We start from the raw sequence: 26987 nt of genomic DNA on the forward strand, positions 1-26987 counted from the left end.
GGACGATAGAGAAAATAAGAATTTACTTACCGATAATTCTATTTCTCGGAGTCCGTAGTGGATGCTGGGCGCCCATCCCAAGTGCGGATTATCTGCAATACTTGTACATAGTTACAAAAATCGGGTTATTATTGTTGCGAGCCATCTTTCAGAGGCTCCGCTGTTATCATACTGTTAACTGGGTTTAGATCACAAGTTGTACGGTGTGATTGGTGTGGCTGCTATGAGTCTTACCCGGGATTCAAAATTCCTCCCTTATTGTGTACGCTCGTCCGGGCACAGTACCTAACTGGCTTGGAGGAGGGTCATAGGGGGAGGAGCCAGTGCACACCACCTGATCCTAAAGCTTTACTTTTTGTGCCCTGTCTCCTGCGGAGCCGCTATCCCCCATGGTCCTTTCAGGAACCCCAGCATCCACTACGGACTCCGAGAAATAGAATTATCGGTAAGTAAATTCTTATTTTCATAACAGAATAACTTGGTGAAAATAATGTATTCTTGATCTGTATGAATCTGCCATCTAATGGAAATGTTAATATTATTCATCTATCTCCAATTTGTGAGTTTCTCAGGCTTGAATCTGAACATATATTGGTTCTGAGTGTTAGGATTAAAGCAAAAAGAGCCAGTAACTGTGCACCTTGGAAAACCCATGTTGCACTGCAGGTGGGGCTGATTTACAGGGGCTGATCCTGAGTCAGACACGGCTCCGTATATGGCCGCAAGTAGCAGAAGCCAATTTACGCATTAGTGTGAATCTCCAGGCGAGTCAGACAGATGTTGACCAGATCTCTCTGCAGCATCTGAGTGGCAACGTTGTGGGGGTATGCAGGAGATCCATCTTCTGGGAGTGTCACAGGCGTGTAGCCAGAATTCCGAGCTATCCTGAGGCATGGGGCAGGTTAAAGTGCCCATACTAATGATGATGACTGTTGACGGAAAAACAGTGGTCGGTGCTGTGTCCCACTTGTTGCTGTACGGATACTCGCATTAGCTCTACGGATACTTGCAGTAACCATACAGATACTTGCATTAGCCAAACAGATACTCACATTAGTCCTACAGATACTCGCATTAGCCATACAGATACTAGCATCGGCCATACAGATACTCACATTAGTCCTATGGATACTTGCATTGGCCATAGGGATATTTGCAGTAGCCGTATAGATACTTATATTAGCCATACAGATACTCTCATTAGCCATACAGATATTTGCAGTAGCCGTATAAATACTTATATTAGCCATACAGATACTTGCATTAGCCAAACAGATACTCACATTAGTCATACAGATACTCGCATTAGCCATACAGATACTTGCATTAGCCAAACAGATACTCACATTAGCCGTACAGATACTCGCATTAGCCATACAGATATTTGCAGTAGCCCTATAAATACTTATATTAGCCATACAGATACTTGCATTGGCCATACAGATATTTGCAGTAGCCGTATAGATACTTATATTAGCCATACAGATACTTGCACTGGCCAAACAGATATTTGCAGTAGCCGTATAGATACTTATATTAGCCATACAGATACTTGCATTGGCCATACAGATATTCACATTAGTCCTATGGATACTTGCATTAGCCGTACAGATACTCGCATTAGCCATACAGATATTTGCAGTAGCCGTATAGATACTTATATTAGCCATACAGATACTTGCATTGGCCATACAGATATTTGCAGTAGCCGTATAAATACTTATATTAGCCATACAGATACTTGCATTGGCCATACAGATATTTGCAGTAGCCGTATAAATACTTATATTAGCCATACAGATACTTGCATTGGCCATACAGATATTTGCAGAAGCCGTATTGATACTTATATTAGCCATACAGATACTTGCATTAGCCGTACAGATATTCACATTAGTCCTATGGATACTTGCATTAGCTGTACAGATACTCGCATTAGCCATACAGATATTTGCAGTAGCCGTATAGATACTTATATTAGCCATACAGATACTTGCGTTGGCCATACAGCTATTTGCAGTAGCCGTATAGAAACTTATATTAGCCATACAGATACTTGCGTTGGCCATACAGCTATTTGCAGTAGCCGTATAGAAACTTATATTAGCCATACAGATACTCACAATAGCCGTACAGATACTTGTATTGATAGTTAGTCTGGCTGATGTGCCTTCCTGTAATTACAGTCACATTGTGTCCGAGTCAGAATCAGGTTTAAAATGTGCAGAGAGATTTCGATATGGGAGAAATGTGCCCGAACTCAAAATTAAATTAATTTAAAATAAAGCTGTCCAGCATTTGTTGGCTACATGCAAAAACAGCCAGTATTTACCCTGCATGCTAAACATAAATACTGTATTTGTAATCCTTGCATTGTAATATGGTTAGTCAAATACAAAGTTGCTGGCTTGGTTTGCTTTGCTCCCAATTCAGGAATCCAGTGGCGCACCCAGGGGGGGTTCCTGCATGAGTATTATTAATGACTGTCTAGCGTCCTCTGCAGCCTGCTGTCTTCCTGGTGGCACTTGCAAGTGCAATAAAAGTTTACTTTATTTTAATTATAGTACATATATATCCATGTGCCTACATATATACACATGTATATACATACATACATACATACATACATACATATAAACACACACATATGATATATATATATATACATGTGTATATATATGTGTACTGTATGTGTGTGTGTATGTATATATATATATGTATGCATGTTTAATATGCTATGTATATGTGTATATGGGTTCACTACGATCTCCCGGCGGCCGGCCTCCCGGCGACCAGCATACCGGCGCCGGGAGGCCGGCCGCCGGCTTACCAACAGTGTGGCGAGAGCAAATGAGCCCCTTGCGGGCTCGCTGCGCTCGCCACGCTACGCGCGCCACACTATTCTATTCTCCCTCCAGGGGGGTCGTGGACCCCCACGAGGGAGAATAAGTGTCGGTATGCCGGCGGTCAGGCTCCTGGCGCCGGTATGCTGGTCGCCGGGAGCCCGACCGCCGGCATACTGAAGACCACCCGTGTATATGTATGTGTGTGTGTGTGTATGTATATATATATATATATGTGTGTGTGTAGATATATGTATATATATATATATGTAGAAGAGTCAGAACAAACAAATGTCCAAGACAGGACATGGCACTCCGGGACTTTAGTATAAATTATTTTAATGCATCCACTTAATCAACGACCTGCATCACTCCAACAGCCAGTGGTGCAGTGTAAACTGTGGCATAATGGCACAAGCATATATATGTGTAGAGATATATATATATATATATATATATATACACACACACACACACACACAGACACACTAGTTTTACGGACCCAGCATATACTGGGTCACCTCAGTCCCCACCCCCGTAATTGGCTCCGCCCAGTTCTGGAAACCCCCCCATGCAAATCCTGCGTTTGCCACTGGAATCAGACGCATTATGTTATATAATAAATGTTAATTAAAAATAAAAAGCACCACAGAGTAAAATGACATATACTTCTAAACTAAACTTTTATTACACATTTAAACGTCACAAATTATTGATAAAATTTGTTGTAAAAAAGGATCTTTAAGAAAACAAATTCAAAACACTTGCTTCCTATTTGTATTTATTTAAATCTATTTATTGATTTTTTTTTTTTTAAATATACAAAGTACAAAATTAGGTATAGAATGCAATGTATAAGGGAGAAAAGCCAATAAAACATGGTCTACAATAAAAAAAAACAGGGAATTAGTATAAATGGTAAGGTTAGACAAAGGGGATGTGGAGTAGTGGGTGAATTGTGCGCGTTATTTATTTATTTATTTTAAATTAACATAGCCACACCCATTTATTTAATACTAATATATTCAGTGTCATAACTGCATATTTAATTAAAATGACTTGTGAATTAGTCTATTAAAATCTTATGGCCCATATGTAATAGCCTGTGAGTTGCAGAAACTGCTGCAAAATGATTTTCCTTGTGCTACCTTGTAATTTATTGCCACTTTACATCTATGGGCTAAATTGCCAGAATTACGCTGGTTCTTGCATTTCGCAAGCTACAGTAGTATTATTTATTTATTATTATTTATTAACAGTTTCATATATAGCGCAGCAAATTCCGTTGCACTTTACAATTGGACACAAGGATAAAACAAAACTGTGTAATAACAAGTAGTACATATGGACTCATGTGTTTGTGATAATCACTGTACTAGAGAGCGGTACATTTGTTGCCATCATATATAAAATAAAAGTTTTGTTTTTTTCTCATTTCTTGAACGTGTATGTAATATGTTTTGATTATCCCCTCCTATCTGGACAGGAATTCCCCAAGCTCCTGGCACGCCGGAGATCCCACAGAAGTATAAGGACACAGTGCTGGTTCTGTGGAAATCTTTAGAGCACAGTTCACCCTGCACCTACATCCTGGAGTGTCAAATGAATGGTAAGATGGGGTCTAAAACTGGTGGTGTACTGTCTAACGTCTCCTTGGAGTCACAGTAACCGAAGCAGACTGGCAGACAATGATGAAAGCTGTTATACAGGTAAGGGTGCAGAAAAGGAGGTGTGGCACTTAGCAACCAACCAGATGACGACCTCTTTTTGTGATCTGCCCAGAAAATGACAGTGTGTGATTGGTTGCTATGGGCCATACCTCTTTTTCTGCACAGTTGCTGTTATTACAGTGGGATACATTTTATAAACTAGTTAAAAGCATACTTGCCTACCTGACCCTCTCCATGAGGGAGAAAATGCTCTGTTCCTGGACTTTCCTGGTAATGTATGATTGCCATCACCTGTGGTGAGCTAGGTAATTGATAACAAAGGTGTTTCAACACAGGTGATGGCAATCATACATTACCAGGAAAGTCCAGGAACAGAGCATTTTCTCCCTCATGGAGAGGGTCAGGTAGGCAAGTATGGTTAAAAGTCCGTCAAAATGACAGACATCAGGGCCGGATTATAGGGATGGCAGTCACTACTCACACAGGAGCTGGGTTTCTGAAACTCCTCCTGCTGGGAGTTGGGACTCTGTCATTCAGCGTGTGTGTGTGTGTGTGTGTGTGTGTGTGTGTGTGTGTGTGTGTGTGTGTGTGTGTGTGTGTGTGTGTGTGTGTGTGTGTGTGTGTGTGTGTGTGTGTGTGTGTGTGTGTGTGTGTGTGTGTGTGTGTGTGTGTGTGTGTGTGTGTGTGTGTGTGTGTGTGTGTGTGTGTGTGTAGGTGTGTGCCGCCAGCACAAAAAGAGGTGAGGAGTAGTGTTGGCCTTTTAGATATATATATATATAGTTAAATGCTGCGGTGCCGTCCAGGTGGGATATCCAGATTCCACAATACAAGAATAGGTGAAAACGGCGGCGCTCAAGCACACTGGTGCAACTGTTCAATGAAATGTCAGTTTAATGGGCTGACATGTTTCGAGGATATAACCCCTCCTCAGGGCCAGACAAAAGGCCCTGAACACTGGGTTATATCCCCGAAGCATGCCCTCTCTCTCTCTGTCTCCCATGAATAGACGTTGTGCTCATGCACACAGCGTCTATTCACCGCTGCTCTGCTAAGCAGAGCAGTGAGTGACAGGAGCCTCCCTACTGCCCCCACCTTGGGACACTGGGTGGGACAGAAAGAAAGTCCCAATAAACTGGACTGTCCCACGAAAATCGAGACAGTTGGGAGCTATGCATGTGTGTGTATGTATATATATATATATATATATATATACTGTAAATGGGCAGGCTATAATATAATGATGCTGGACTATGTACACCAGTACTGGCACGTGTAAGCTCATCAGCTCCCGGGCCAGTCTGGAGTAAAGGAGGCCAGTAGCCACTAGCAGCTGGACGGAGGGTCTGGGCATGACCTCTGCGGGGTGTCAAAGGGGCGAGCAAAGGACCCCACCCCTCCGTCGATGCGCAGTATATATAAAGCAGCTGAGCTGGTTATCTGCCTCCTCCTCACCCTCATCATCTGCAGACCCGGCACCTACCCCTCCTCCTCCTGGTCACTTCACTGCTCACCCCACACAGGGTCTCACCCCTTCCTGCCGACTGATTCACCCTCTCCTCCCCGCTGGTAAGTGGCCACACGTGTTGTAGGTGCCTCCACTCTGAGCACTGCGGGTCCGTCTGGTGCAGGGGTGGTCAACCCGTCAGAGGCAAAGAGCCAGAAAAGATCTGTCGTCAAGAGCAAGAGCCACTATCATGCGTGCGCGCAAATATGAGGGCGTGGCCTAGTTGTCACAAAGCCACACCCCATTTTTGTGTGCACACCTTTCGGTATGACGTTGGTAGAAGTATGACCTCATATCATAACCCCGTTTTTCGTCATGTTGTACAGTGCCAGATACATATAATGCCCCAGTACAGTGCCCCATACATCTAAAAACGCCAAAGTGCCAGATACATATATGCCCCCAGTGCCAGATACACATGTCTCCAGTGCCAGATACATATGTCCCCACAGTGTCAGCTATGCCCCACAGTGTCAGATACACATGTCCCTACAGTGCCAGATACACATGTCCCCACATTGCCTGCTATGCCCACAGTGCCAGCTATGCTCCCAGTGCCTGCTATGCCCACAGTGCCTGCTATGCCCCCAGTGCCAGATATGCCCCCAGTGCAGATACACATGTCCCCACAGTGCCTGCTATGTCACCAGTGCCAGATATGCCCCCAGTGCAGATACACATGTCCCCACAGTGTCTGCTATGCCCCCAGTGCCAGATACACATGTCCCCACACAGTGCCTGCTATGCCACCAGTGCCTGCTATGCCACCAGTGCCTGCTATGCTCCCAGTGCCTGCTATGCCTCAGTGCCAGATATGCCTCCAGTGCAGATACACATGTCCCCACAGTGCCTGCTATGCCCCCAGTGCCAGATATGCCCCCAGTACAAGATACACATGTCCCCACAGTGCCTGCTATGCTCCCAGTGCCTGCTATGCTCCCAGTGCCAGATATGCTCCCAGTGCCTGTATGCCTCCAGTGCCACATATGCCCTCAGTGCTAGATATGCTCCCAGTGCCTGCTATGCCCCCAGTGCCAGAAATGCCCCCAGTACAAGATACACATGTCCCCACAGTGCCAGATATGCTCCCAGTGCCAGATATGCCCCCAGTGCCACATATGCCCCCAGTGCCTGCTATGCTCCCAGTGCCTGCTATGCCCCCAGTGCCAGATATGCCCCCAGTACAAGATACACATGTCCCCACAGTGCCAGATATGCTCCCAGTGCCAGATATGCCCCCAGTGCCAGATACACATGTCCCCACAGTGCCTGCTATGCTCCCAGTGCCTGCTATGCCCCAGTGCCAGATATGCCCACAGTGCCTGCTATGCCCCCAGTGCCTGCTATGCCCCCAGTGCCAGATATGCTCCCAGTGACAGCTATGCCCCCAGTGCCAGCTATGCCCCCAGTGCCTGCTATGCTCCCAGTACAGATATACATGTACAGATACACATGTCCCTACAGTGCTCACCAGCCGCCCTCCCCCCCCACCTGCTCCCCTCCCCGCTCACTGCGCTGCTTCTGCTTTCTCCGGCGGCGGTGTCTCTCTTGAATTAGGCGCTGGTCCGTGAGCCAATCAAAGCTCGCGGTCCGGCAGCCAATCAGGAGCCTTAGCTGCCGATCCGCGAGCTCTGATTGGCTCACGGGCTGGCGCCGATTTGAAGCGAGACACCGCTGCCGGAGATGCTTGCGTGTGCCTGGGGCTGGGGGCAGCGGTGGCCAGGAGCCGGCCGAGCCTCATGCGGCAGATGAAAGAGCCGCGGGTTGGCCACCGCTGGTCTGGTGGTTCCAGCATGAATTTCCTGGTTACTTGTTGCCGAGTCCAGGGATGGCAAGTAACCTGAGGTTGCACTGAGCTGACGCGCTGTGAGCTCAGGGAACATCGCCGGTAGATGTACATATATTTTGTCGATGGCCCTTCCTGCTTCGCCCTGGTAATGAGGCGAAGCAGCAAGTGTTGTAGCGGCACAATTAATACATTTACCTAAATGTACCATACAGAAGGATTTTGTATTACATTCATTATTCATTAATGGTGATTCCTACCGACATGGTTACTAAATACAGTGCGGATTGGGAGCACTGGTTAAACATTAGGGGGGCTGATGCATTGCTGTATGTATGCGAGTGTATGTTGCAAGGTTTTGCCTGTGTATGCTAAGCACATGCCAGTTGGATGGAAGTTTAAATGTGACTGTTTTCAGTCATACATATCGTTTGCACCTCGGATAGAGCTGGTGCACTGATGGCAAAGGCAGGTACCAAACGGAGCCCACAGATAGGGGCGGTCCACTCACACAGACGCTTACAACTCTGCATACAGGCGAAAATAAGCATTTAGTTGTGTGTGCACAATGCAGGAGCAATTATAGCTGACTCTACATCAGCTGCTTAATGCTCATACATGTGGTCAATGTGGAAAGATCTAGCAAGCACTGCAACATGTGTCAGCTGAAAACCTCCAACTGTATTTGATAAAATTTGATTGGATTGGATTTGATCTGATCTGGTTGAAAACCAGGTTGTATAATGATCCTGAAACCACTGTGCATAAATCATCATTGCTACCTTGGAAAAGCAAAAACAAATTGAACGCATTCATATCTGGTTGTCCACCTGGAACAATGTTATCAGACCAATTTGCCAATGCCCGTATATACCATATAGATTAGTCATTGAATTACATAATATCAACTATCTCCAGGCAACAGATAATTAGCTATTTCCTGGAAGTTGAATTTTCTAGTTGATTTACAGAAGTTAATATAAGAGATAATATTATTTTCTCTATCGTCCTAGTGGATGCTGGGGTTCCTGAAAGGACCATGGGGAATAGCGGCTCCGCAGGAGACAGGGCACAAAAAGTAAAGCTTTAGGATCAGGTGGTGTGCACTGGCTCCTCCCCCTATGACCCTCCTCCAAGCCTCAGTTAGATTTTTGTGCCCGGCCGAGAAGGGTGCAATCTAGGTGGCTCTCCTAAAGAGCTGCTTAGAAAAGTTTAGCTTAGGTTTTTTATTTTACAGTGAGTCCTGCTGGCAACAGGATCATTGCAACGAGGGACTTAGGGGAGAAGAAGTGAACTCACCTGCGTGCAGGATGGATTGGCTTCTTTGGCTACTGGACATTAGCTCCAGAGGGACGATCACAGGTACAGCCTGGATGGTCACCGGAGCCTCGCCGCCGGCCCCCTTGCAGATGCTGAAAAGAGAAGAAGGTCCAGAATCGGCGGCAGAAGACTCCTCAGTCTTCTTAAGGTAGCGCACAGCACTGCAGCTGTGCGCCATTGCTCTCAGCACACTTCACACGGCAGTCACTGAGGGTGCAGGGCGCTGGGAGGGGGGCGCCCTGGGAGGCAATGTAAACCTATTTTTTGGCAAAAAATACCTCACATATAGCCTCCGGGGGCTATATGGAGATATTTAACCCCTGCCAGAATCCGTTGAAGAGCGGGAGACGAGCCCGCCGAAAAAGGGGCGGGGCCTATCTCCTCAGCACACAGCGCCATTTTCCCTCACAGAAAGGCTGGAGGGAAGGCTCCCAGGCTCTCCCCTGCACTGCACTACAGAAACAGGGTTAAAACAGAGAGGGGGGGCACTAATTTGGCGTTAGAAATATATAAAAAGATGCTATAAGGGAAAACACTTATATAAGGTTGTCCCTATATAATTATAGCGTTTTTTGGTGTGTGCTGGCAAACTCTCCCTCTGTCTCTCCAAAGGGCTAGTGGGTCCTGTCCTCTATCAGAGCATTCCCTGTGTGTGTGCTGTGTGTCGGTACGTGTGTGTCGACATGTATGAGGACGATGTTGGTGAGGAGGCGGAGCAATTGCCTGTAATGGTGATGTCACTCTCTAGGGAGTCGACACCGGAATGGATGGCTTATTTAGGGAATTACGTGATAATGTCAACACGCTGCAAGGTCGGTTGACGACATGAGACGGCCGACAAACAATTAGTACCGGTCCAGACGTCTCAAAAACACCGTCAGGGGTTTTTAAAACGCCCGTTTACCTTAGTCGGTCGACACAGACACAGACACGGACACTGAATCCAGTGTCGACGGTGAATAAACAAACGTATTCCTTATTAGGGCCACACGTTAAGGGCAATGAAGGAGGTGTTACATATTTCTGATACTACAAGTACCACAAAAGAGGGTATTATGTGGGATGTGAAAAAACTACCTGTAGTTTTTCCTGAATCAGATAAATTAAATGAAGTGTGTGATGATGCGTGGGTTCCCCCCGATAGAAAATTATTGGCGGTATACCCTTTCTAGCCAGAAGTTAGGGCGCGTTGGGAAACACCCCTTAGGGTGGATAAGGCGCTCACACGCTTATCAAAACAAGTGGCGGTACCGTCTATAGATAGGGCCGTCCTCAAGGAGCCAGCTGACAGGAGGCTGGAAAATATCATATAAAAGTATATACACACATACTGGTGTTATACTGCGACCAGCGATCGCCTCAGCCTGGATGTGCAGAGCTGGGGTGGCTTGGTCGGATTCCCTGACTAAAAATATTGATACCCTTGACAGGGACAGTATTTTATTGACTATAGAGCATTTAAAGGATGCATTTCTATATATGCGAGATGCACAGAGGGATATTTGCACTCTGGCATCAAGAGTAAGTGCGATGTCCATATCTGCCAGAAGATGTTTATGGACACGACAGTGGTCAGGTGATGCAGATTCCAAACGGCACAAAGGTGTATTGCCGTATAAAGGAAGAGGAGTTATTTGGGGTCGGTCCATCGGACCTGGTGGCCACGGCAACTGCTGGAAAATCCACCGTTTTTACCCTAAGTCACATCTCTGCAGAAAAAGACACCGTCTTTTCAGCCTCAGTCCTTTCGTCCCTATAAGAGTCATATTTGCCCAGGGATAGAGGAAAGGGAAGAAGACTGCAGCAGGCAGCCCATTCCCAGGAACAGAAGCCTTCCACCGCTTCTGCCAAGCTCTCAGCATGACGCTGGGACCGTACAGGACCCCTGGATCCTACAAGTAGTATCCCAGGGGTACAGATTGGAATGTCGAAACGTTTCCCCCTCGCAGGCTCCTGAAGTCTGCTTTACCAAGGTATCCCTCCGACAAGGAGGCAGTATGGAAAAAATTCACAAGCTGTATTCCCAGCAGGTGATAATCAAATTACCCCTCCTACAACAAGGAAAGGGGTATTATTCCACACTATATTGTGGTACTGAAGCCAGAAGGCTAGGTGAGACCTATTCTAAATCTAAAAAAATTTGAACACTTACAAAGGTTCAAATCAAGATGGAGTCACTCAGAGCAGTGATAACGAACAGGAAGAAGGGGAGTATATAGTGTCCCGGGACATCAGGGATGCTTACCTCCATGTCCCAAATTTGCCCTTCTCACTAAGGGTACCTCAGGTTCGTGGTATAGAACTGTCACTGTCAGTTTCAGACGCTGCCGTTTGGATTGTCCACGGCACCCCGGGTCTTTACAAAGGTAATGGCCGAAATGATGATTCTTCTTCGAAGAAAAGGCGTCTTAATTACCCCTTACTTGGACGATCTCCTGATAAGGGCAAAGTCCAGGGAACAGTTGGAGGTCGGAGTAGCACTATCTCGGATACTGCTACAACAGCACGGATGGATTCTAAATATTCCAAAATCGCAGCTGATCCTGACGACACGTCTGCTGTGCCTAGGGATGATTCTGGACACAGTCCAGAAAAAGGTGTTTCTCCCGGATGAGAAAGCCAGGGAGTTATCCGAGCTAGTCAAGAACCTCCTAAAACCAGGAAAAGTGTCAGTGCATCATTGCACAAGGGTCCTGGTAAAAATGGTGGCTTCCTACGAAGCAATTCCATTCGGCAGATTTCACGCAAGAACTTTTCAGAGGGATCTGCTGGACAAATGGTCCGGATCGCATCTTCAGATGCATCAGCGGATAACCCTATATCCAAGGACAAGGGTGTCTCTCCTGTGGTGGTTACAGAGTGCTCATCTTCTAGAGGGCCGCAGATTCGGCATTCAGGATTGGATGCTGGTGACCACGGAGGCCAGCCCGAGAGGCTGGGGAGCAGTCACACAAGGAAAAAATTTCCAGGGAGTGTGATCAAGTCTGGAGACTTTTCTCCACATAAATATACTGGAGCTAAGGGTAAATTTATAATGCTCTAAGCTTAGCAAGACCTCTGCTTCAAGGTCAGCCGGTATTGATCCAGTGGGAAAAACATCACGGCAGTCGCCCACGTAAACAGACAGGGCGGCACAAGAAGCAGGAGGGCAATGGCAAAAACTGCAAGGACTTTTCGCTGGGCGGAAAATCATGTGATAGCACTGTCAGCAGTGTTTCATTCCGGGAGTGGAAACTGGGAAGCAGACTTCCTCAGCAGGCACGACCTCCACCCGGGAGAGTGGAAACTTCATCGGGAAGTTTTTCCACATGATGGTGAACCGTTGGGAAATACCAAAGGTGGACATGATGGCGTCCCGTCTGAACAAAAAACGGGACAGGTATTGCGCCAGGTCAAGAGACCCTCAGGCAATAGCTGTGGACGTTCTGGTAACACCGTGGGTGTACCAGTCGGTGTATGTGTTCCCTCCTCTGCTTCTCATACCTAAGGTACTGAGAATTATAAGACGTAGAGGAGTAAGAACTATACTCATGGCTCCGGATTGGCCAAGAAGGACTTGGTACCCGGAACTTCAAGAGATGCTCACAGAGGACTTATGGCCTCTGCCGCTAAGAAGGGACTTGCTTCAGCAAGTACCATGTCTGTTCCAAGACTTACCGCAGCTGCGTTTGACGGCATGGCGGTGGAACGCCGGATCCTAAGGGAAAAAGGCATTCCGGAAGAGGTCATTCCTACCCTGGTCAAAGCCAGGAAGGAGGTGACCGCACAACATTATCACCACATGTGGCGAAAATATGTTGCGTGGTGTGAGGCCAGGAAGGCCCCACGAAGAAATTTCAACTCGGTCGATTCCTGCATTTCCTGCAAACAGGAGTGTCTATGGGCCTCAAATTGGGGCCCATTAAGGTTCAAATTTCGGCCCTGTCGATTTTCTTCCAGAAAGAATTGGCTTCAGTTCCTGAAGTCCAGAAGTTTGTCAAGGGAGTATTGCATATACAACCCCCTTTTGTGCCTCTAGTGGCACTGTGGGATCTCAACGTAGTTCTGGGATTCCTCAAATCACATTGGTTTAAAACCAGTCAAATCTGTGGATTTGAAGCATCTCACATGAAAAGTGACCATGCTCTTGGCCCTGGCCTGGGCCAGGCGAGTGTCAAATTGGTGGGGTTTTTCTCAAAAAAGCCCATATCTGTTTGTCCATTCGGACAGGGCAGAGCTGCGGACTCGTCCCCAGTTCTCTCCCTAAGGTGGTGTCAGTGTTTCACCTGAACCAGCTTATTGTGGTGCCTTGCGCCTACTAGGGACTTGGAGGACTCCAAGTTGCTGGATGTTGTCAGGGCCCTGAAAGTATAGGTTCCAGGACGGCTGGAGTCAGGAAAACTGACTTGCTGTTATCCTGTATGCACCCAACAAACTGGGTGCTCTTGCTTCTAAGCAGACTATTGCTAGTTGGATGTGTAATACAATTCAGCTTGCACATTCTGTGGCAGGCCTGCCACAGCCAAAATATGTAAATGCCCATTCCACAAGGAAGGTGGGCTCATCTTGGGCGGCTGCCCGAGGGGTCTCGGCTTTACAACTTTGCCAAGCGGCTATTTAGTCAGGGGCAAACACGTTTGTAAAAACCGTACAAATTTGATACCCTGGCTAAGGAGGACCTGGAGTTCTCTCATTCGGTGCTGCAGAGTCATCCGCACTCTCCCGCCCGTTTGGGAGCTTTGGTATAATCCCCATGGTCCTTTCAGGAACCCCAGCATCCACTAGGACGATAGAGAAAATAAGAATTTACTTACCGATAATTCTATTTCTCGGAGTCCGTAGTGGATGCTGGGCGCCCATCCCAAGTGCGGATTATCTGCATTACTTGTACATAGTTACAAAAATCGGGTTATTATTGTTGTGAGCCATCTTTTCAGAGGCTCCGCTGTTATCATACTGTTAACTGGGTTCAGATCACATGTTGTACAGTGTGATTGGTGTGGCTGGTATGAGTCTTACCCGGGATTCAAAATCCTTCCTTATTGTGTACGCTCGTCCGGGCACAGTATCCTAACTGAGGCTTGGAGGAGGGTCATAGGGGGAGGAGCCAGTGCACACCACCTGATCCTAAAGCTTTACTTTTTGTGCCCTGTCTCCTGCGGAGCCGCTATTCCCCATGGTCCTTTCAGGAACCCCAGCATCCACTACGGACTCCGAGAAATAGAATTATCGGTAAGTAAATTCTTATTTTATATATTATGGCAGAAATGTAACTCTGCACTTCTCTTTTATCATGCATCTACTTTTGTGACAGATTTTACAGACATTCATTTGGAAATGTGGGCAAAATGGGGCTTGTACAATGATGCAAAAATTTGTACTTCCCCTTGATTCTGCAGAAGGTGTGGATCAGGGTGTGAAGTGGGCACACAGCAAATTTTTTTTATTTATATTTTTGCTAAAAGGATCTATTTTTTTCCACAGACTTAGAGGTAGTGATTTGCAGTTTGTAAATAAACCATTTTTTCCAGCTTGCTTTCTTCCCACACCCTACAGTATGTTGCTAATCTTTCTTATTGTATAATACCTCTGTAGGGAAACAGGAGTGGAAGGTGATCAGCTCCAGTGTCAAAGACTGCTATTTTAATGTCACTGAGTTGCCTGCCAGTTCTGTGAGGTTCCGTGTCGCATGTGTGAACAAAGCGGGTCAAAGTCCCTACAGCAATTTGTCCAAGACTGTTGTCATAGATGGAGTTGGTAAGTAAGACCAGGAAGAAGGGCCAGAGGGTTGCACAACAATTCTCTGGTTCCAGAGTTACTTTTATTTCAGAGAGCTGAATTCATCAATCAGTATATGAAATAGAATCATACAGAAACCTTTCAGCCTTGGGTATTGTCTGATTATAGGAATATATGCTCTTTTGTGGTCTTTGATGTGCACATTTACAGGCCTGAAACAAATGTATAAATACAAAGCAAGAATAGTTTCTTGGTGCTTGTCCACTCTTGGAGGTTCTAAAACCTAGCGCTTCCTACTTCTTGCAATTATACCATCCAAAATTGGATCTCCTTATTGTTATCGCAAATTTTGATAGATTGTACGGAACTGTTTGTATTTTATGATTCATGTCCTTGTGTAATTTGTCTGATATATTTACCTATCATCTGCTTAATGAAGAGTATTTAAAAAAACAAAAGAAAACACAAAAAAACAGTGCTTCCAATCATGTTTATGCCCGAAATTTAAAAGGGCAATGCTTTGATAGCTGTGTATTGGTAGTAAAAGCATTATTCTTTTACATTTTGGCCATAAACATGATCAGAAGCGCTGGGTATTAGAACCAGACACATAGTCAATAAACCACTGTCACTACTAACATGCACAAACAGTAGATTACATCTTTGCTAAAGGGGAACTGAAGCTTCTTCACAGGTTGAGACATCCTGTGCAAATAATTGGCTAGCTGTTGAAGTGCAACTTACCCTGCACAAGATTCTGCTCTCTGAGAGGAGATATTACAGTGGAATTGAAAGGGTGGAGAGCTTTCAAAAGCAGACAGTTTTACCATTTTGCTTGTCCAAATTTTTTTTTTCGTTGCACTACCTCGAAGGGGTCATAATCTGACCTTCTTTATTTTTTAAAAAAGGACACAGTTTGTGTCATCGAAGCATGTATCACAGCAGAAGGGTTTTCCTGTGGTGCAAGTAGAAATGAGTATAAATAAAAAATCAGTCAGTTTAAATAAATGAACTCTCAGAGTACCCATATTTTACCATCATGAGTTATGTAATACACAAAGGAGACTCTAATGAGCATTATTTAAGTAGTAAAAAAGTAACAGTAATTAAAAAAGATAATGTTGAAAATGTGACATGCTTTTCTGATACAAAGTAAAAAAATCCACAAAACTTAGCACAATCTAGTGGCACTCTGGTAAAAAAAAAAAAATCAAACTTCACATATTATGTATGATGGCAACAATAATAGAGAAATAACATCTGGCATAAATCAGTTGTAATCACATATGTGTCATACAATAGCTTAGACACAATTTCAGTTTAGCTCTATGTATTCAGATAGTAGGCCTTTCATGGTCTTTTCTTCTGTTTATAGACCACAAACCATCACCGTATTTGGCTCATGCTGCCCAAAAAACAAGACCGGTAGTGCCAACAGTATCTGCTTTTGGACCACTTTCTCCTCGTGTCACTTCTGCACCAACAGTGCCTCCTGCAGTTGTCACACCTTCCAAGTTGCCTCCATCAGCTGGATCTCCTCCTGCTATTATCTCTCCTGCTACAAATGCCCCTCCATCTACTTCTTCTGTAGAGTCAGTTTGGAAAGGACCTCCTCCTCCAACTCTTCCAAGACGGCAACGAGGACTTGTTCCAACTCCACCCACAGTACACAGGCCCTTGCCACAAACCACTGCTAAGGTTGAGCCCCCAAGTCAAGGTCCTTCAATTAATAGGCTACAGTCCTCTGAACCTCCGCTAGGTATGAATTCCCATGTCTCTACAGTAACAGTGGCTGTGACTACTGGAAATTCTGTGTCTCGCTTAAGAGTTCCACCTGCTGCCCCAGTACAACAGGTGAAACCTGCACCTGAATCTGCTGCAAAAATTATACCAGCCACACATGTGCAACAAGCAAAATCTCCTACTGAGTTACAGAATATTCCCTCAGTAACTTATGTGCCCCCAATGAAAATGTTCCCAACTCAACATGTTGCTAAATCTCCTGTATCTGAAGGACCATCTAGCCCACCACACCTGGTATCCACAGAGCCACGGGTTCCACCACCAGTGGCTCCTAAACCAATTGCTGCTATTCCCTCTGTTCCAATCATGCTACACATTCCCCCCTTTAAATCCTCATCTCTTACTACACCTGTAAGTCCAACTTCCAATTCTAAACCATCTTTCCCGTCACCTCCCACCAGCCCAATATATAAGCCATCAACCCCTACATACCCAACTTACATGGTCACCTCCTTTATATCAATGCCACCATCCTCACCAATCAAAGAGACTCCACAGTCACCTCCTCCAGCACTAGTCGCTCAGACCGTCCCTACACGAATTCTTGTGAAGAGTACAACCCCTGCCAAAGATGCCAGGTATACACCAGGGGGTAGAGTAACTCCCTCAGGAAGAGAAAGTACCACTCTGCGACAAGGGGTACCCCAGAAACCTTACACCTTTTTGGATGAGAAAGCAAGGTGAGTGGAATGTTCACAATCTGTTATTTAGTCTTATCAAAGTCATTTTGGTTCTTTTTAATGTACAGTATATTAAATCAACATTTTCGAGAGGCCCAAAAAATCAGTGGTAAAGCAGGAACAAGTGAATATTTCAGTGATATAGTCTAAAAAATATTTTGATGTCATTAACCGTGGATGTCACTGTCCCACCTTTCCTTGGCTGACAGAGCTTTGTGTCCACAGTTATTAATTGATTGTTAGTAATTTATCAGTTATGTCATCTGTATTAGTGGAATTTTATATATTTCTTGTATAAACTACTCTGTAACCTGCAATGTGTGCTGCTCCAGACTCGGTTTTGTGACACTAATTTAACTGTTATCGTTTGTCATTAACTCAGACAAAACCAATTATTTACAAATATGTATGTGACTTTCCGCTAATTGCACCGCCACTTGTCTTTGTTGTATGCAGCAGTATTGTGAAAATATGCAAAGGCAGCAGGAAGCATCTGTAGCTAAATGACACCCACTGCAAGCTTCTGCAGACACGCCCATATTTTCTGTAATGCTGCTTGTTGCCGCCCCATTGCTGCCACCAAATACCAGCTGTGTGTCATTTTTTCTGCAGCGTTTGGGACACTGCAATCGACATCGCAGTTGCAGATCTGCACATATGCAGTGTGGTTTTGCAGATGTAGAAACATTGGTGGTCATTCCGAGTTGTTCGCTCGCAAGCTGCTTTTAGCAGCTTTGCACACGCTAAGCCGCCGCCTACTGGGAGTGAATCTTAGCTTATCAAAATTGCGAACGAAAGATTCGCAATATTGCGATAAGACATCTCTGTGCAGTTTCTGAGTAACTCGAGACTTACTCGGCATCTGCGATCAGTTCAGTGCTTGTCGTTCCTGGTTTGACGTCACAAACACACCCAGCGTTCGCCCAGACACTCCTCCGTTTCTCCAGCCACTCCCGCGTTTTTCCCAGAAACTGTAGCGTTTTTTCACACACACCCATAAAACGGCCAGTTTCCGCCCAGAAACACCCACTTCCTGTCAATCACATTACGATCACCAGAACGAAGAAAAAACCGTGAGTAAAATTCCTACCTGCATAGCAAATTTACTTGGCACAGTCGCAGTGCGAACATTGCGCATGCGCACTAAGCGGAAAATCGCTGCGATGCGAAGAAATTTACCGAGCGAACAACTCGGAATGACCCCCATTGGATGTGCAGAAACATAGGTTTTATGTACATCTCTGATTTAGGTCCATTGGGCTGATTAATGTTTGTAAGCGAGCAAATTATAAAGGAACTAGAATAAACCATGTGCACTGCAGGTGGGGCAGATGTAACGTGCAGAGGGAGTTAGATTTGGGTGGGTTATATTTTTTCTGTGCATGGTAAATACTGGCTGCTTTATTTTTACACTGCAAGTTTAATTTTAGTTTGAACACACCCCAGCCACATCTACATCTCTCTGCACGTTACATCTGCCCCACTTGCAGTGCACCATGGTTTTGCCCAGTTGTTTGATAATTTGCTTTGCTTACAATCATGAATCAGGCCCATAGCTCCTTAATCTAATGATTTGTTTAAAATAAAAATGATCCTTGAGAATAGAAAAAAAAAGAAAATGCTGAAAAGAATGAAGAACTAGACATACTGCAGACGTGTAGTGTTGACGTGGGCAGGACCTTTTACATTTTCATGTGTGCCCAATATCCTACAAAAGTAAATTATCCCCATTTTACATTGGAAGTTACCATAGCAAATAACAGTAACTAGTAATTAGTATATGTAGTACCACTCAATATGAGTTCATCATGACAGGTCTCAGTCCGCAGACATTGCAGATTTGTTGTAAGATTTTATAAATACCCATTTAGGGTTTTCCAAACCATTATAACATTTTCTTAATGAGTGGTCTTCAGGTTGCCGGCGGCCGTCCTCTCGGCGACCACCATACCGGCGCCGGAATCCTGACATCTTTTCTCCCTCTTGGGGGTCCATGACCCCCCTGGAGGGAGAATAGATAGCGCAGTGAGCCCGCAAGGGGCTCATTTGCACTTGCCCAGCTGTCGGTATGCCGGCGTTCAGGATTCCGGCGCCAGTATGCTGGTCGCCCTGACCCCGACCACCGGCAAACCATACTACACCCTTTCTTAATGTGTTTTATTTTGCATATCAATTAAAATATTGGATATAAAGAAATTAATCTGAATAGGAAATGAGTGTTCATTTTGCATCAACTATTGGTACTTTGCGTGACTCCTCCTGCCGCATTACCATATTAGAGCTCATGTGTCAAATTTTTGTTACCTTTTCCATGTGTATTTATTTCATTGTGCTATTTAATTTATTTCTTAACAAAAAATGTATTGAAAAGTCACAGTAAAAATAGGCAATGATACATCACATTCATCAGAAAGAACAGGAATGGAACATAGCTGATAATAATCAAAATATAAATTATAATGAAGTGACCAGTTTTATGGTTAACAGAGGGGGGGGGGAAGAGGGGAAGAAGAGGTTCAGAAATAGGGCAGTGTGACTGACTGCAAGAAAAGGGAAAGGGCCTAATTCAGACCTGATCGTAGATGTGCGAAAAAAACGCACATCTACGATCAAAATCTTTGACATGCGTGGGGACGCCCAGAACAGGGCAAGTCCGCACCGCTTGCCAGGTCCTGCCCCACCCCTTTCGCACCTGCCGAGTAGCTCTCTGCCTACGCAGCCTAGATGCAAAGGCATGTTTTTGGCGGCAGCAGTTGCGGGTGATGTAACGTCAGCCACCGCGACCCTCCTCAGCAACAGTCTGGACACGCCTCTGTTGTCCAGACCATGCCCCCCCCCCCCCCAATGCCGCCGTAACGCCGTCCCAACGCCGCCCCCACCCCCCCCAATTTCCCCCAACTGTCAATCAGGCAGAGACACACTGCAATGGCCTTCAGCCTGCATACTCTGCAGCGACCAGGTCTGAAGTAGGCCTAAGGTCTTAGGCTCAAGCATAGAAACGGAGAAAGAGTGAAATACTGAAGGGTGGACACCAAACAGAAGGATGAGGTTACTCAACCTAATTCGAATGGAGAGGGAACATTTTGTGTGGCCAGCCAGGAGCTTATTAGGCTATTTTTATATTGTTGTCTCTATTCTAGAAGTATTGTATATAATATAGTATAACACTCTCTGCAGGGGTCGCTTTGGGGTGATCCGAGAGTGTAAGGAGAATGCAACAGGAAAACACTTCATGGCAAAAATTGTCCCCTATGAACAAGAAAATAAATCAAGCGTCCTGCAAGAATATGAGGTCCTGAAATGCCTTCATCATCAGCGGATCCTGAGCTTGCACGAGGCATACATCACACCTCGCTACCTCGTTTTGATCTCTGAGCAGTGTACTGGGAGAGAAATTCTCTACTGCCTGGTAGAAAGGTAGGGGTACATGTATCTAGCAGCAGTATACATGTTTTCATGTGCAACCTGGCATTACAATCATTAGATTTAAATTTAGGGTCCATCAAGGAAAAATGTATCCTAAGTGGTAGTGCAACTGTTATAGGCAGAAGGTCATGTGATCATTCAGAGCCAATGTACTGAAAGCTGGCAAGTTAATAATGTCACAGGACGTTTCTCACCAGCACAGTCAGCATGCTTCCGTCAGGATATGGGCTGTTCACATTTTCATCATTTCTCATGCATATTCATGACTAATGACATGTAAAAAGCAGAATATAGAAAGAAATATACAACTGTAGCACACAGTAAATATAGCATATCCTTAGCTATGAGATTAATGAGGAGGTGTTTATAACTGACAAGTCTGCTTAAGCAAGACTTTCAATAGAAGATCATTTTTGTGGCTGTTTTATTTCTAAACTCCACAACAACATTTTAGAATATGATATTTTGCAACCCTTGTCATATATTTCTACATTACTTTTCTGAGTTTACTACCCTTATTTTCATAAGTATATTTAACACTTTTTACTAAGGTTCCAGGTTTGATACATGTTCTTTGTATCTGCAGGTTCCGTTACTCTGAGGATGATGTGGTTACATACATTCTACAGATCCTGCAAGGTTTGGAATATCTCCATGAACAGAAGATCCTGCATCTCGACATTAAACCAGAGAACATTATGGTGTCCTACATGAACACCGTCAAGATCATTGACTTTGGGAGTGCTCAGACATTCAACCCCCTCATCCCGCGTCAGCTGGGGAAACGTGTGGGAACCCTGGAATTCATGTGTATGTAGGACTCTGTTATCATTGTAACCACTTAGTCTGCATTATTAATGCCTCTAGTTACCTAGTAGTATTTATCTTATGTGATTGTCCTATACTTTCCCTGCAGCTCCGGAGGTGATAAAAGGAGATCCTGTTGGACCAGCTGCTGATGTTTGGGGTTTAGGAGTATTAACTTATATCATGTAAGTAACGCGTGGGTTTGAGCTGATCAAGGAGCAGGTATGCATTCAACTGCAGCATACCCAGTTTCCTAGGCAAAGGCAGGGGAATATCTATTATGTACACACATACACACATCCTCCAATTTGTGCGTACACTGATGCGATCCCTAAAAACAGAAAAAGTTCTCTTCTCTTGGAGTCTTTTAGGAAATTAATGTATTATCCAATTGCTTTATATTAACTACAGATAGTAACACATGTGCTTGGTAGCTAACTTTAACAAGATAAGATATGGGGTTCATTCCGAGTTAATCGTAGCTGTGCTAAATTTAGCACAGCTACGATCAGGCACTCAGACATGCGGGGGGATGCCCAGCACAGGGCTAGTCCGCCCCGCATGTCAATGCCGAACTCCCCCCCCCCCCCCCTACCCCCCACAGAAATGCTTTTGCATTTCAGCAGTAACTCCCGGCCAGCACACCTCCTCGCTGCCCGGGTCGCAGCGGCCGCCGCGGCCCGCCCCCCCAACGGTCCGGCCACGCCTGCGTGGCCGGAGCGCGACCCCCTCCCGTCCAGCGACCGCCTTTGCCTGTCAATCAGGCAGAGGCGATCACTACAATACAGCGGCCCTCGGCCGCCCAGCATGCGCATATCTGACACGTTTGCTGCACTGCGATAAACTGCAGCGAGCGATCAGGTCGGATTGACCCCCATAGAGAGAGGGTATATAGAGACAGAGTAGCAGGAGAGAAAGAAAAGGGGGAATAAAAAAAAAAGAGAGGAAAAGGGGGGACAGTGCATCTCCTCTCCAGGGTTATCCCGGGGAGGAAAAATTAAAAGTCGGTGGACAGAGATGGGGAGGAATGCATTGAAGTAAACGGGGGAGACAGGAGGAGAAAAAGAGGTAAAGGGCTGAAAAGAGGAAGAAATATATAAATATATGTATATATATATATGTAGATAAAAACCTGGGCAATACCTTGGGGTGATATAAGCCTTTACTACCTAGAGTTGAAGTCCTAGGGGCAGCAAGAATAGCTCTATGGTAAAGGTAGCTTGCTATAGGTAAGACCTCGTTAAGCTGTATGAAAGGTCTTGTCACCTGTCACTGGTATTGCTATAATTTTATATATATTTAATTTATCTTAAATACTATAACCAGGATCCTTCTCTTCTGTGTTCCTCTCTGATATGTTCTAAAGCAATGATACCAGTAAAAAGTAATTTCCCCCAATGAAACTCATTCATTTATTTGTACCATTTGCACAGGCTCAGTGGGCGATCTCCTTTCTTTGAATTGGACCCTGTGGAAACAGAAAATAAGATCTTAGCGGGACGGTTTGACATTTTCAAGCTGTATTCCAATGCATCTCAGAGTGCGTCTCTCTTCATTCGAAAGCTACTGTCCATTTATCCCTGGTGAGTTGCTGCACATACACAGTACAACAAGGATTCAGCACAAATTATTCTTCTAGATCATGTTGGGTGATTGTCCACCTTTACATCACCAGAAAGCTTTGCTCCTCCTAGATGCAACAGGTTCTAAAATACATTAATGAAGCCACAATACATAATATGATATAATCACAATCCTCCCAATGTTATATAGCCACAGCAGCTCCTTGTTATATTAGTAGGATTCATGTTATACAGGTTGAGTATCCCTTATCCAAAATGCTTGGGACCAGAGGTATTTTGGATATCGGATTTTTCCGTATTTTGGAATAATTGCATACCATAATGAGATATCATGGTGATTGGACCTAAATCTAAGCACAGAATGCATTTATGTTTCATATACACCTTATACACACAGCCTGAAGGTCATTTTAGACAATACTTTTTATAACTTTGTGCATTAAACAAAGTGTGTCTACATTCACACAATTCATTTATGTTTCATATACACCTTATACACACAGCCTAAAGGTCATTTAATACAATATGTTTAATAACTTTGTGTATTAAACTAAGTTTGTGTACATTGAGCCATCAAAAAACAAAGATTTCACTATCTCACTCTCACTCAAAAAAGTCCGTATTTCGGAATATTCCGTATTTCGGAATATATGGATATGGGATACTCAACCTGTATAGCCATAATAGGTCCATATAATAAAGCCACAATGGGTCCTGTTAGGTAGCCACAATAGGTCCAATGTTATAAAGCCACAATAGACCCCATGTAATGTAGCCATAATAGGCCACATATTGTATAGGCAGAATAGGCCCAATGTTATATAGATACAATAGATCTGTGTTGTAGAGTCAGAAAAGTTTCTACTGTATATTATTATATTAAAAGTTCTCATATTCAAGGGTGTTCTACCTTTTGGTCAGATAAGATGATTTGAAAATGACAGAAGTTCCAATGTATTACACTATGAGGTTACCCAACCCTCAGAGACTAGCTGGTAGGGTAGATGGTTAGCACTATGCATATGTCACACTCCCGGCCCCTGGCAAGGCGATTGGCTCCTATATAAAGTGGACTTATAGAAAGGTACAATTAATTGCTGTCCCTAACTTATACTCTTCTGTCTTTCCAGCCTTACTGAGAGAAAACCAATGGGAATGTGTTGCCTTTTATGGGGAATTAACATAACTTTTATATGCTTATTATTTATTCACAGGAGCCGCCCCTCCTTACAAGAATGTTTCTCAAACCCATGGCTTCAGGATGCCTATCTAATGAAGCTTCGGCGACAGACCCTCACCTTCACCACCAACCGCCTCAAGGAGTTCCTGGTTGAGCAACAAAGAAGACGCTCAGACAGCGCTACCAAGCACAAAGTCCTTCTCCGCTCTTACCACGGTACACAGCCATCAGCTCCTGTCACACAGTGACCATGGTGAAAGGACTTTGAAAATATATAAGGTGGCCATGAAGCCAAAGGTGCTTTCCACTGGACGATGTGGGACAACAGCAGTCCCAGAGAAGTTGGACTTAGCGGAGACAAAAGTTAATACTCTGAGTGTAAATAGAGAGGACTCCACATCCCTGCCCCATGGGACAAGGGAGTCCCGGGCACACTGATGGGCAACATACCTCGATAACAGGAGTAGAAGAGTCCAGTGAGACTGAGAAAGAGGAAATAGTAGAGAAGTGGGTGCATGATGCATGTAACAAAATCCCCATTTCCATCGCCAGGGAGATCAGCAGCTGGCTAGAATATTCCGCTCTTGACCTCAGTTCAGTGAGACCTTTGGCAAAAATCTTTCTGCTGGAAAATGCTTCAGGGCTAAAAAAGAAAAAGAAAACCTGGATCGTTTTGTAATGCCCTTGGTTTACATATCTATTTCCAGGAACTGGTTAGCATTGCTTCCTGACGAGTGGTCTTAACAATTCAAAGTGGGTTGACTTTAAGTGTTATTTTATTTTTATTTTATTTAGAGTAATTCATTTTCCCTAGGTTGCTAACAAGAAGAACAATATGATATGGGCTGCCACCAGTTTCTAGTAATGGGGGAATGTAGGCAATTATTTATTACATGGCTGCAGCTGTGTTCTTTATGGAGATAATGAAATCTAAGATATTTGTTTACATAAATATATGTTCTTCAGAACACTGTTAAAGAATCTCCAAACATCCGTGGACAGAATGTTCACATGTCCTGATGGAAGAGAGGCTGAAACTCATAGTTATGTGAGACCTGGACAAACAGTGAAGATTACCATGAGGGGCACACAGTGATGGGGGAACAGAAAGCCTGCAGAGGTTTAATGTGAAAAGGCCGGAGAATCCAGAGTTCATACGTTTCCAATGTAATACTAGTACAACAGAGCCAGTATCTAAGAGAACTGCTCTAGCCTTGGATGCCTGACCTTACACATACATTCATTTGTGGAAAACTTCTCCCAACATCATATTTGAATTAGGCAATGGGTAGTGCTGTATGATCTGCAGGATCTTTGGACATGTCTTTTTGTGAGGACACTTGACATTTATCATTTTCTAGTATCCCACTGATGTTAACTATCCCAATGTACTCTTCTGCTTTATGTTATAATGGAATCATGTGTTCTTGGAACCCAGGAATATTGTTCTACTTTTGTTCTCAAGTGATGCTGTTTTCTCATTCTACAGTATACACGTTGTTTAGTTTCTGCTGTTTTTATTAGATTCCTTTTCCACCCTCACTCTGTGCCCGCTCTGTGGTTCTCTCTCCTGCTCGTCTTGCTCTTTGTGGCTTTGTTAAGCAGTGTGTATTCCGTTGTTTGCCTTTATCCTCTGTTTGCTCAGCTCTCTCTGTAGCTACTTAACAAATAACATTCAGCTCCTGAAGATCCATGTCGCTCACTCAAGAAAGAATTACTGCCTTCCTGATATACGAGTGGGATTACAAGTGGTGCCGAGCTAAAAAGGAAGAAATGTCTAAATTGTGAAGGAAAACCTGCATGTTGGGCACTGTGTTTGCCTCAGCTGGGAAGAGAATGTTAACCTATGCTATTCTTAGTCATGTGAGGCCTGGTAGCTGATCATGCCATGCTCTGGGTCCTAAAACACTTGGCTTCTAAAGAGTGAGGGACAAAGAGGTGAAAGGAGAGGAGTGGCTCCGCCCGAAGGAGGAATTGATTCTGCTGATCCAGGAGTATGGGGCTAATGGGTCTCCAGTTATCTTAATAATGCCACTGACTACAGTCTGTACATTTGTTGATGGGGCATGAGATGTCCCCCAAGCTGCTCTTGAGCTTCTTATTTATTCACTAAATCTAAATATATTTACCTTTAATTTAATAGAATTTGTGTTGCTTTCCTGAGTTTGTAAAGTTCCCCCTTTTTTGTGTGGAGAAGTTGAGAAAATAAAATGTATCGATTGCACGGACCATTACGTGTGATCTGTACCGATCAAGTCGCTGTCTTTTCCTCTGCCTACTACTTTTCCTTCTTATATTACACTAGATTTTTCTCACATTTACAGACCCAAGGGGCTGAGTCGCACGCACTGCCAATGTTGGGCGCAATGGAATGATGTTTTTCTACAGCGCATGTATCTAAGTCACACCGTGCATGTGTCCTGATTGTAAGCGCACAGAGTCACACTGTGCATGTGTCCTGATTGTTAGCGCACAGTCGCACTGTGCATGTGTCCTGATTGTAAGCGCACAAAGTCACACCGTGCATGTGTCCTGACTGTAAGCGCACAGTCACACCGTGCATGTGTCCTGATTGTTAGCGCACAGTCGCACTGTGCATGTGTCCTGATTGTTAGCGCACAGAGTCACACCGTGCATGTGTCCTGATTGTTAGCGCACAGAGTCACA

General features: G+C 44.6%; 1 protein-coding gene across 1 annotated transcript in view; it reads left to right on the forward strand.

Annotated features, from left to right (window-relative positions):
- Positions 1-26575, forward strand: part of SPEG (striated muscle enriched protein kinase) — a 519092-nt gene extending 492517 nt beyond the window's left edge. The window contains exons 34-41 of the mRNA XM_063933852.1: positions 4330-4452; positions 14698-14859; positions 16217-17324; positions 20502-20741; positions 21337-21560; positions 21667-21742; positions 22991-23140; positions 24355-26575. Coding sequence (XP_063789922.1) covers positions 4330-4452; positions 14698-14859; positions 16217-17324; positions 20502-20741; positions 21337-21560; positions 21667-21742; positions 22991-23140; positions 24355-24568 — 2297 coding nt within the window. The 3' untranslated portion in view covers positions 24569-26575. The remainder of the gene's footprint in view (positions 1-4329; positions 4453-14697; positions 14860-16216; positions 17325-20501; positions 20742-21336; positions 21561-21666; positions 21743-22990; positions 23141-24354) is intronic.
- Positions 26576-26987: the final 412 nt, after the last annotated feature.

Source organism: Pseudophryne corroboree, chromosome 7 (assembly GCF_028390025.1).
Source record: "Pseudophryne corroboree isolate aPseCor3 chromosome 7, aPseCor3.hap2, whole genome shotgun sequence".
NCBI classification, from domain to species: domain Eukaryota; kingdom Metazoa; phylum Chordata; class Amphibia; order Anura; family Myobatrachidae; genus Pseudophryne; species Pseudophryne corroboree.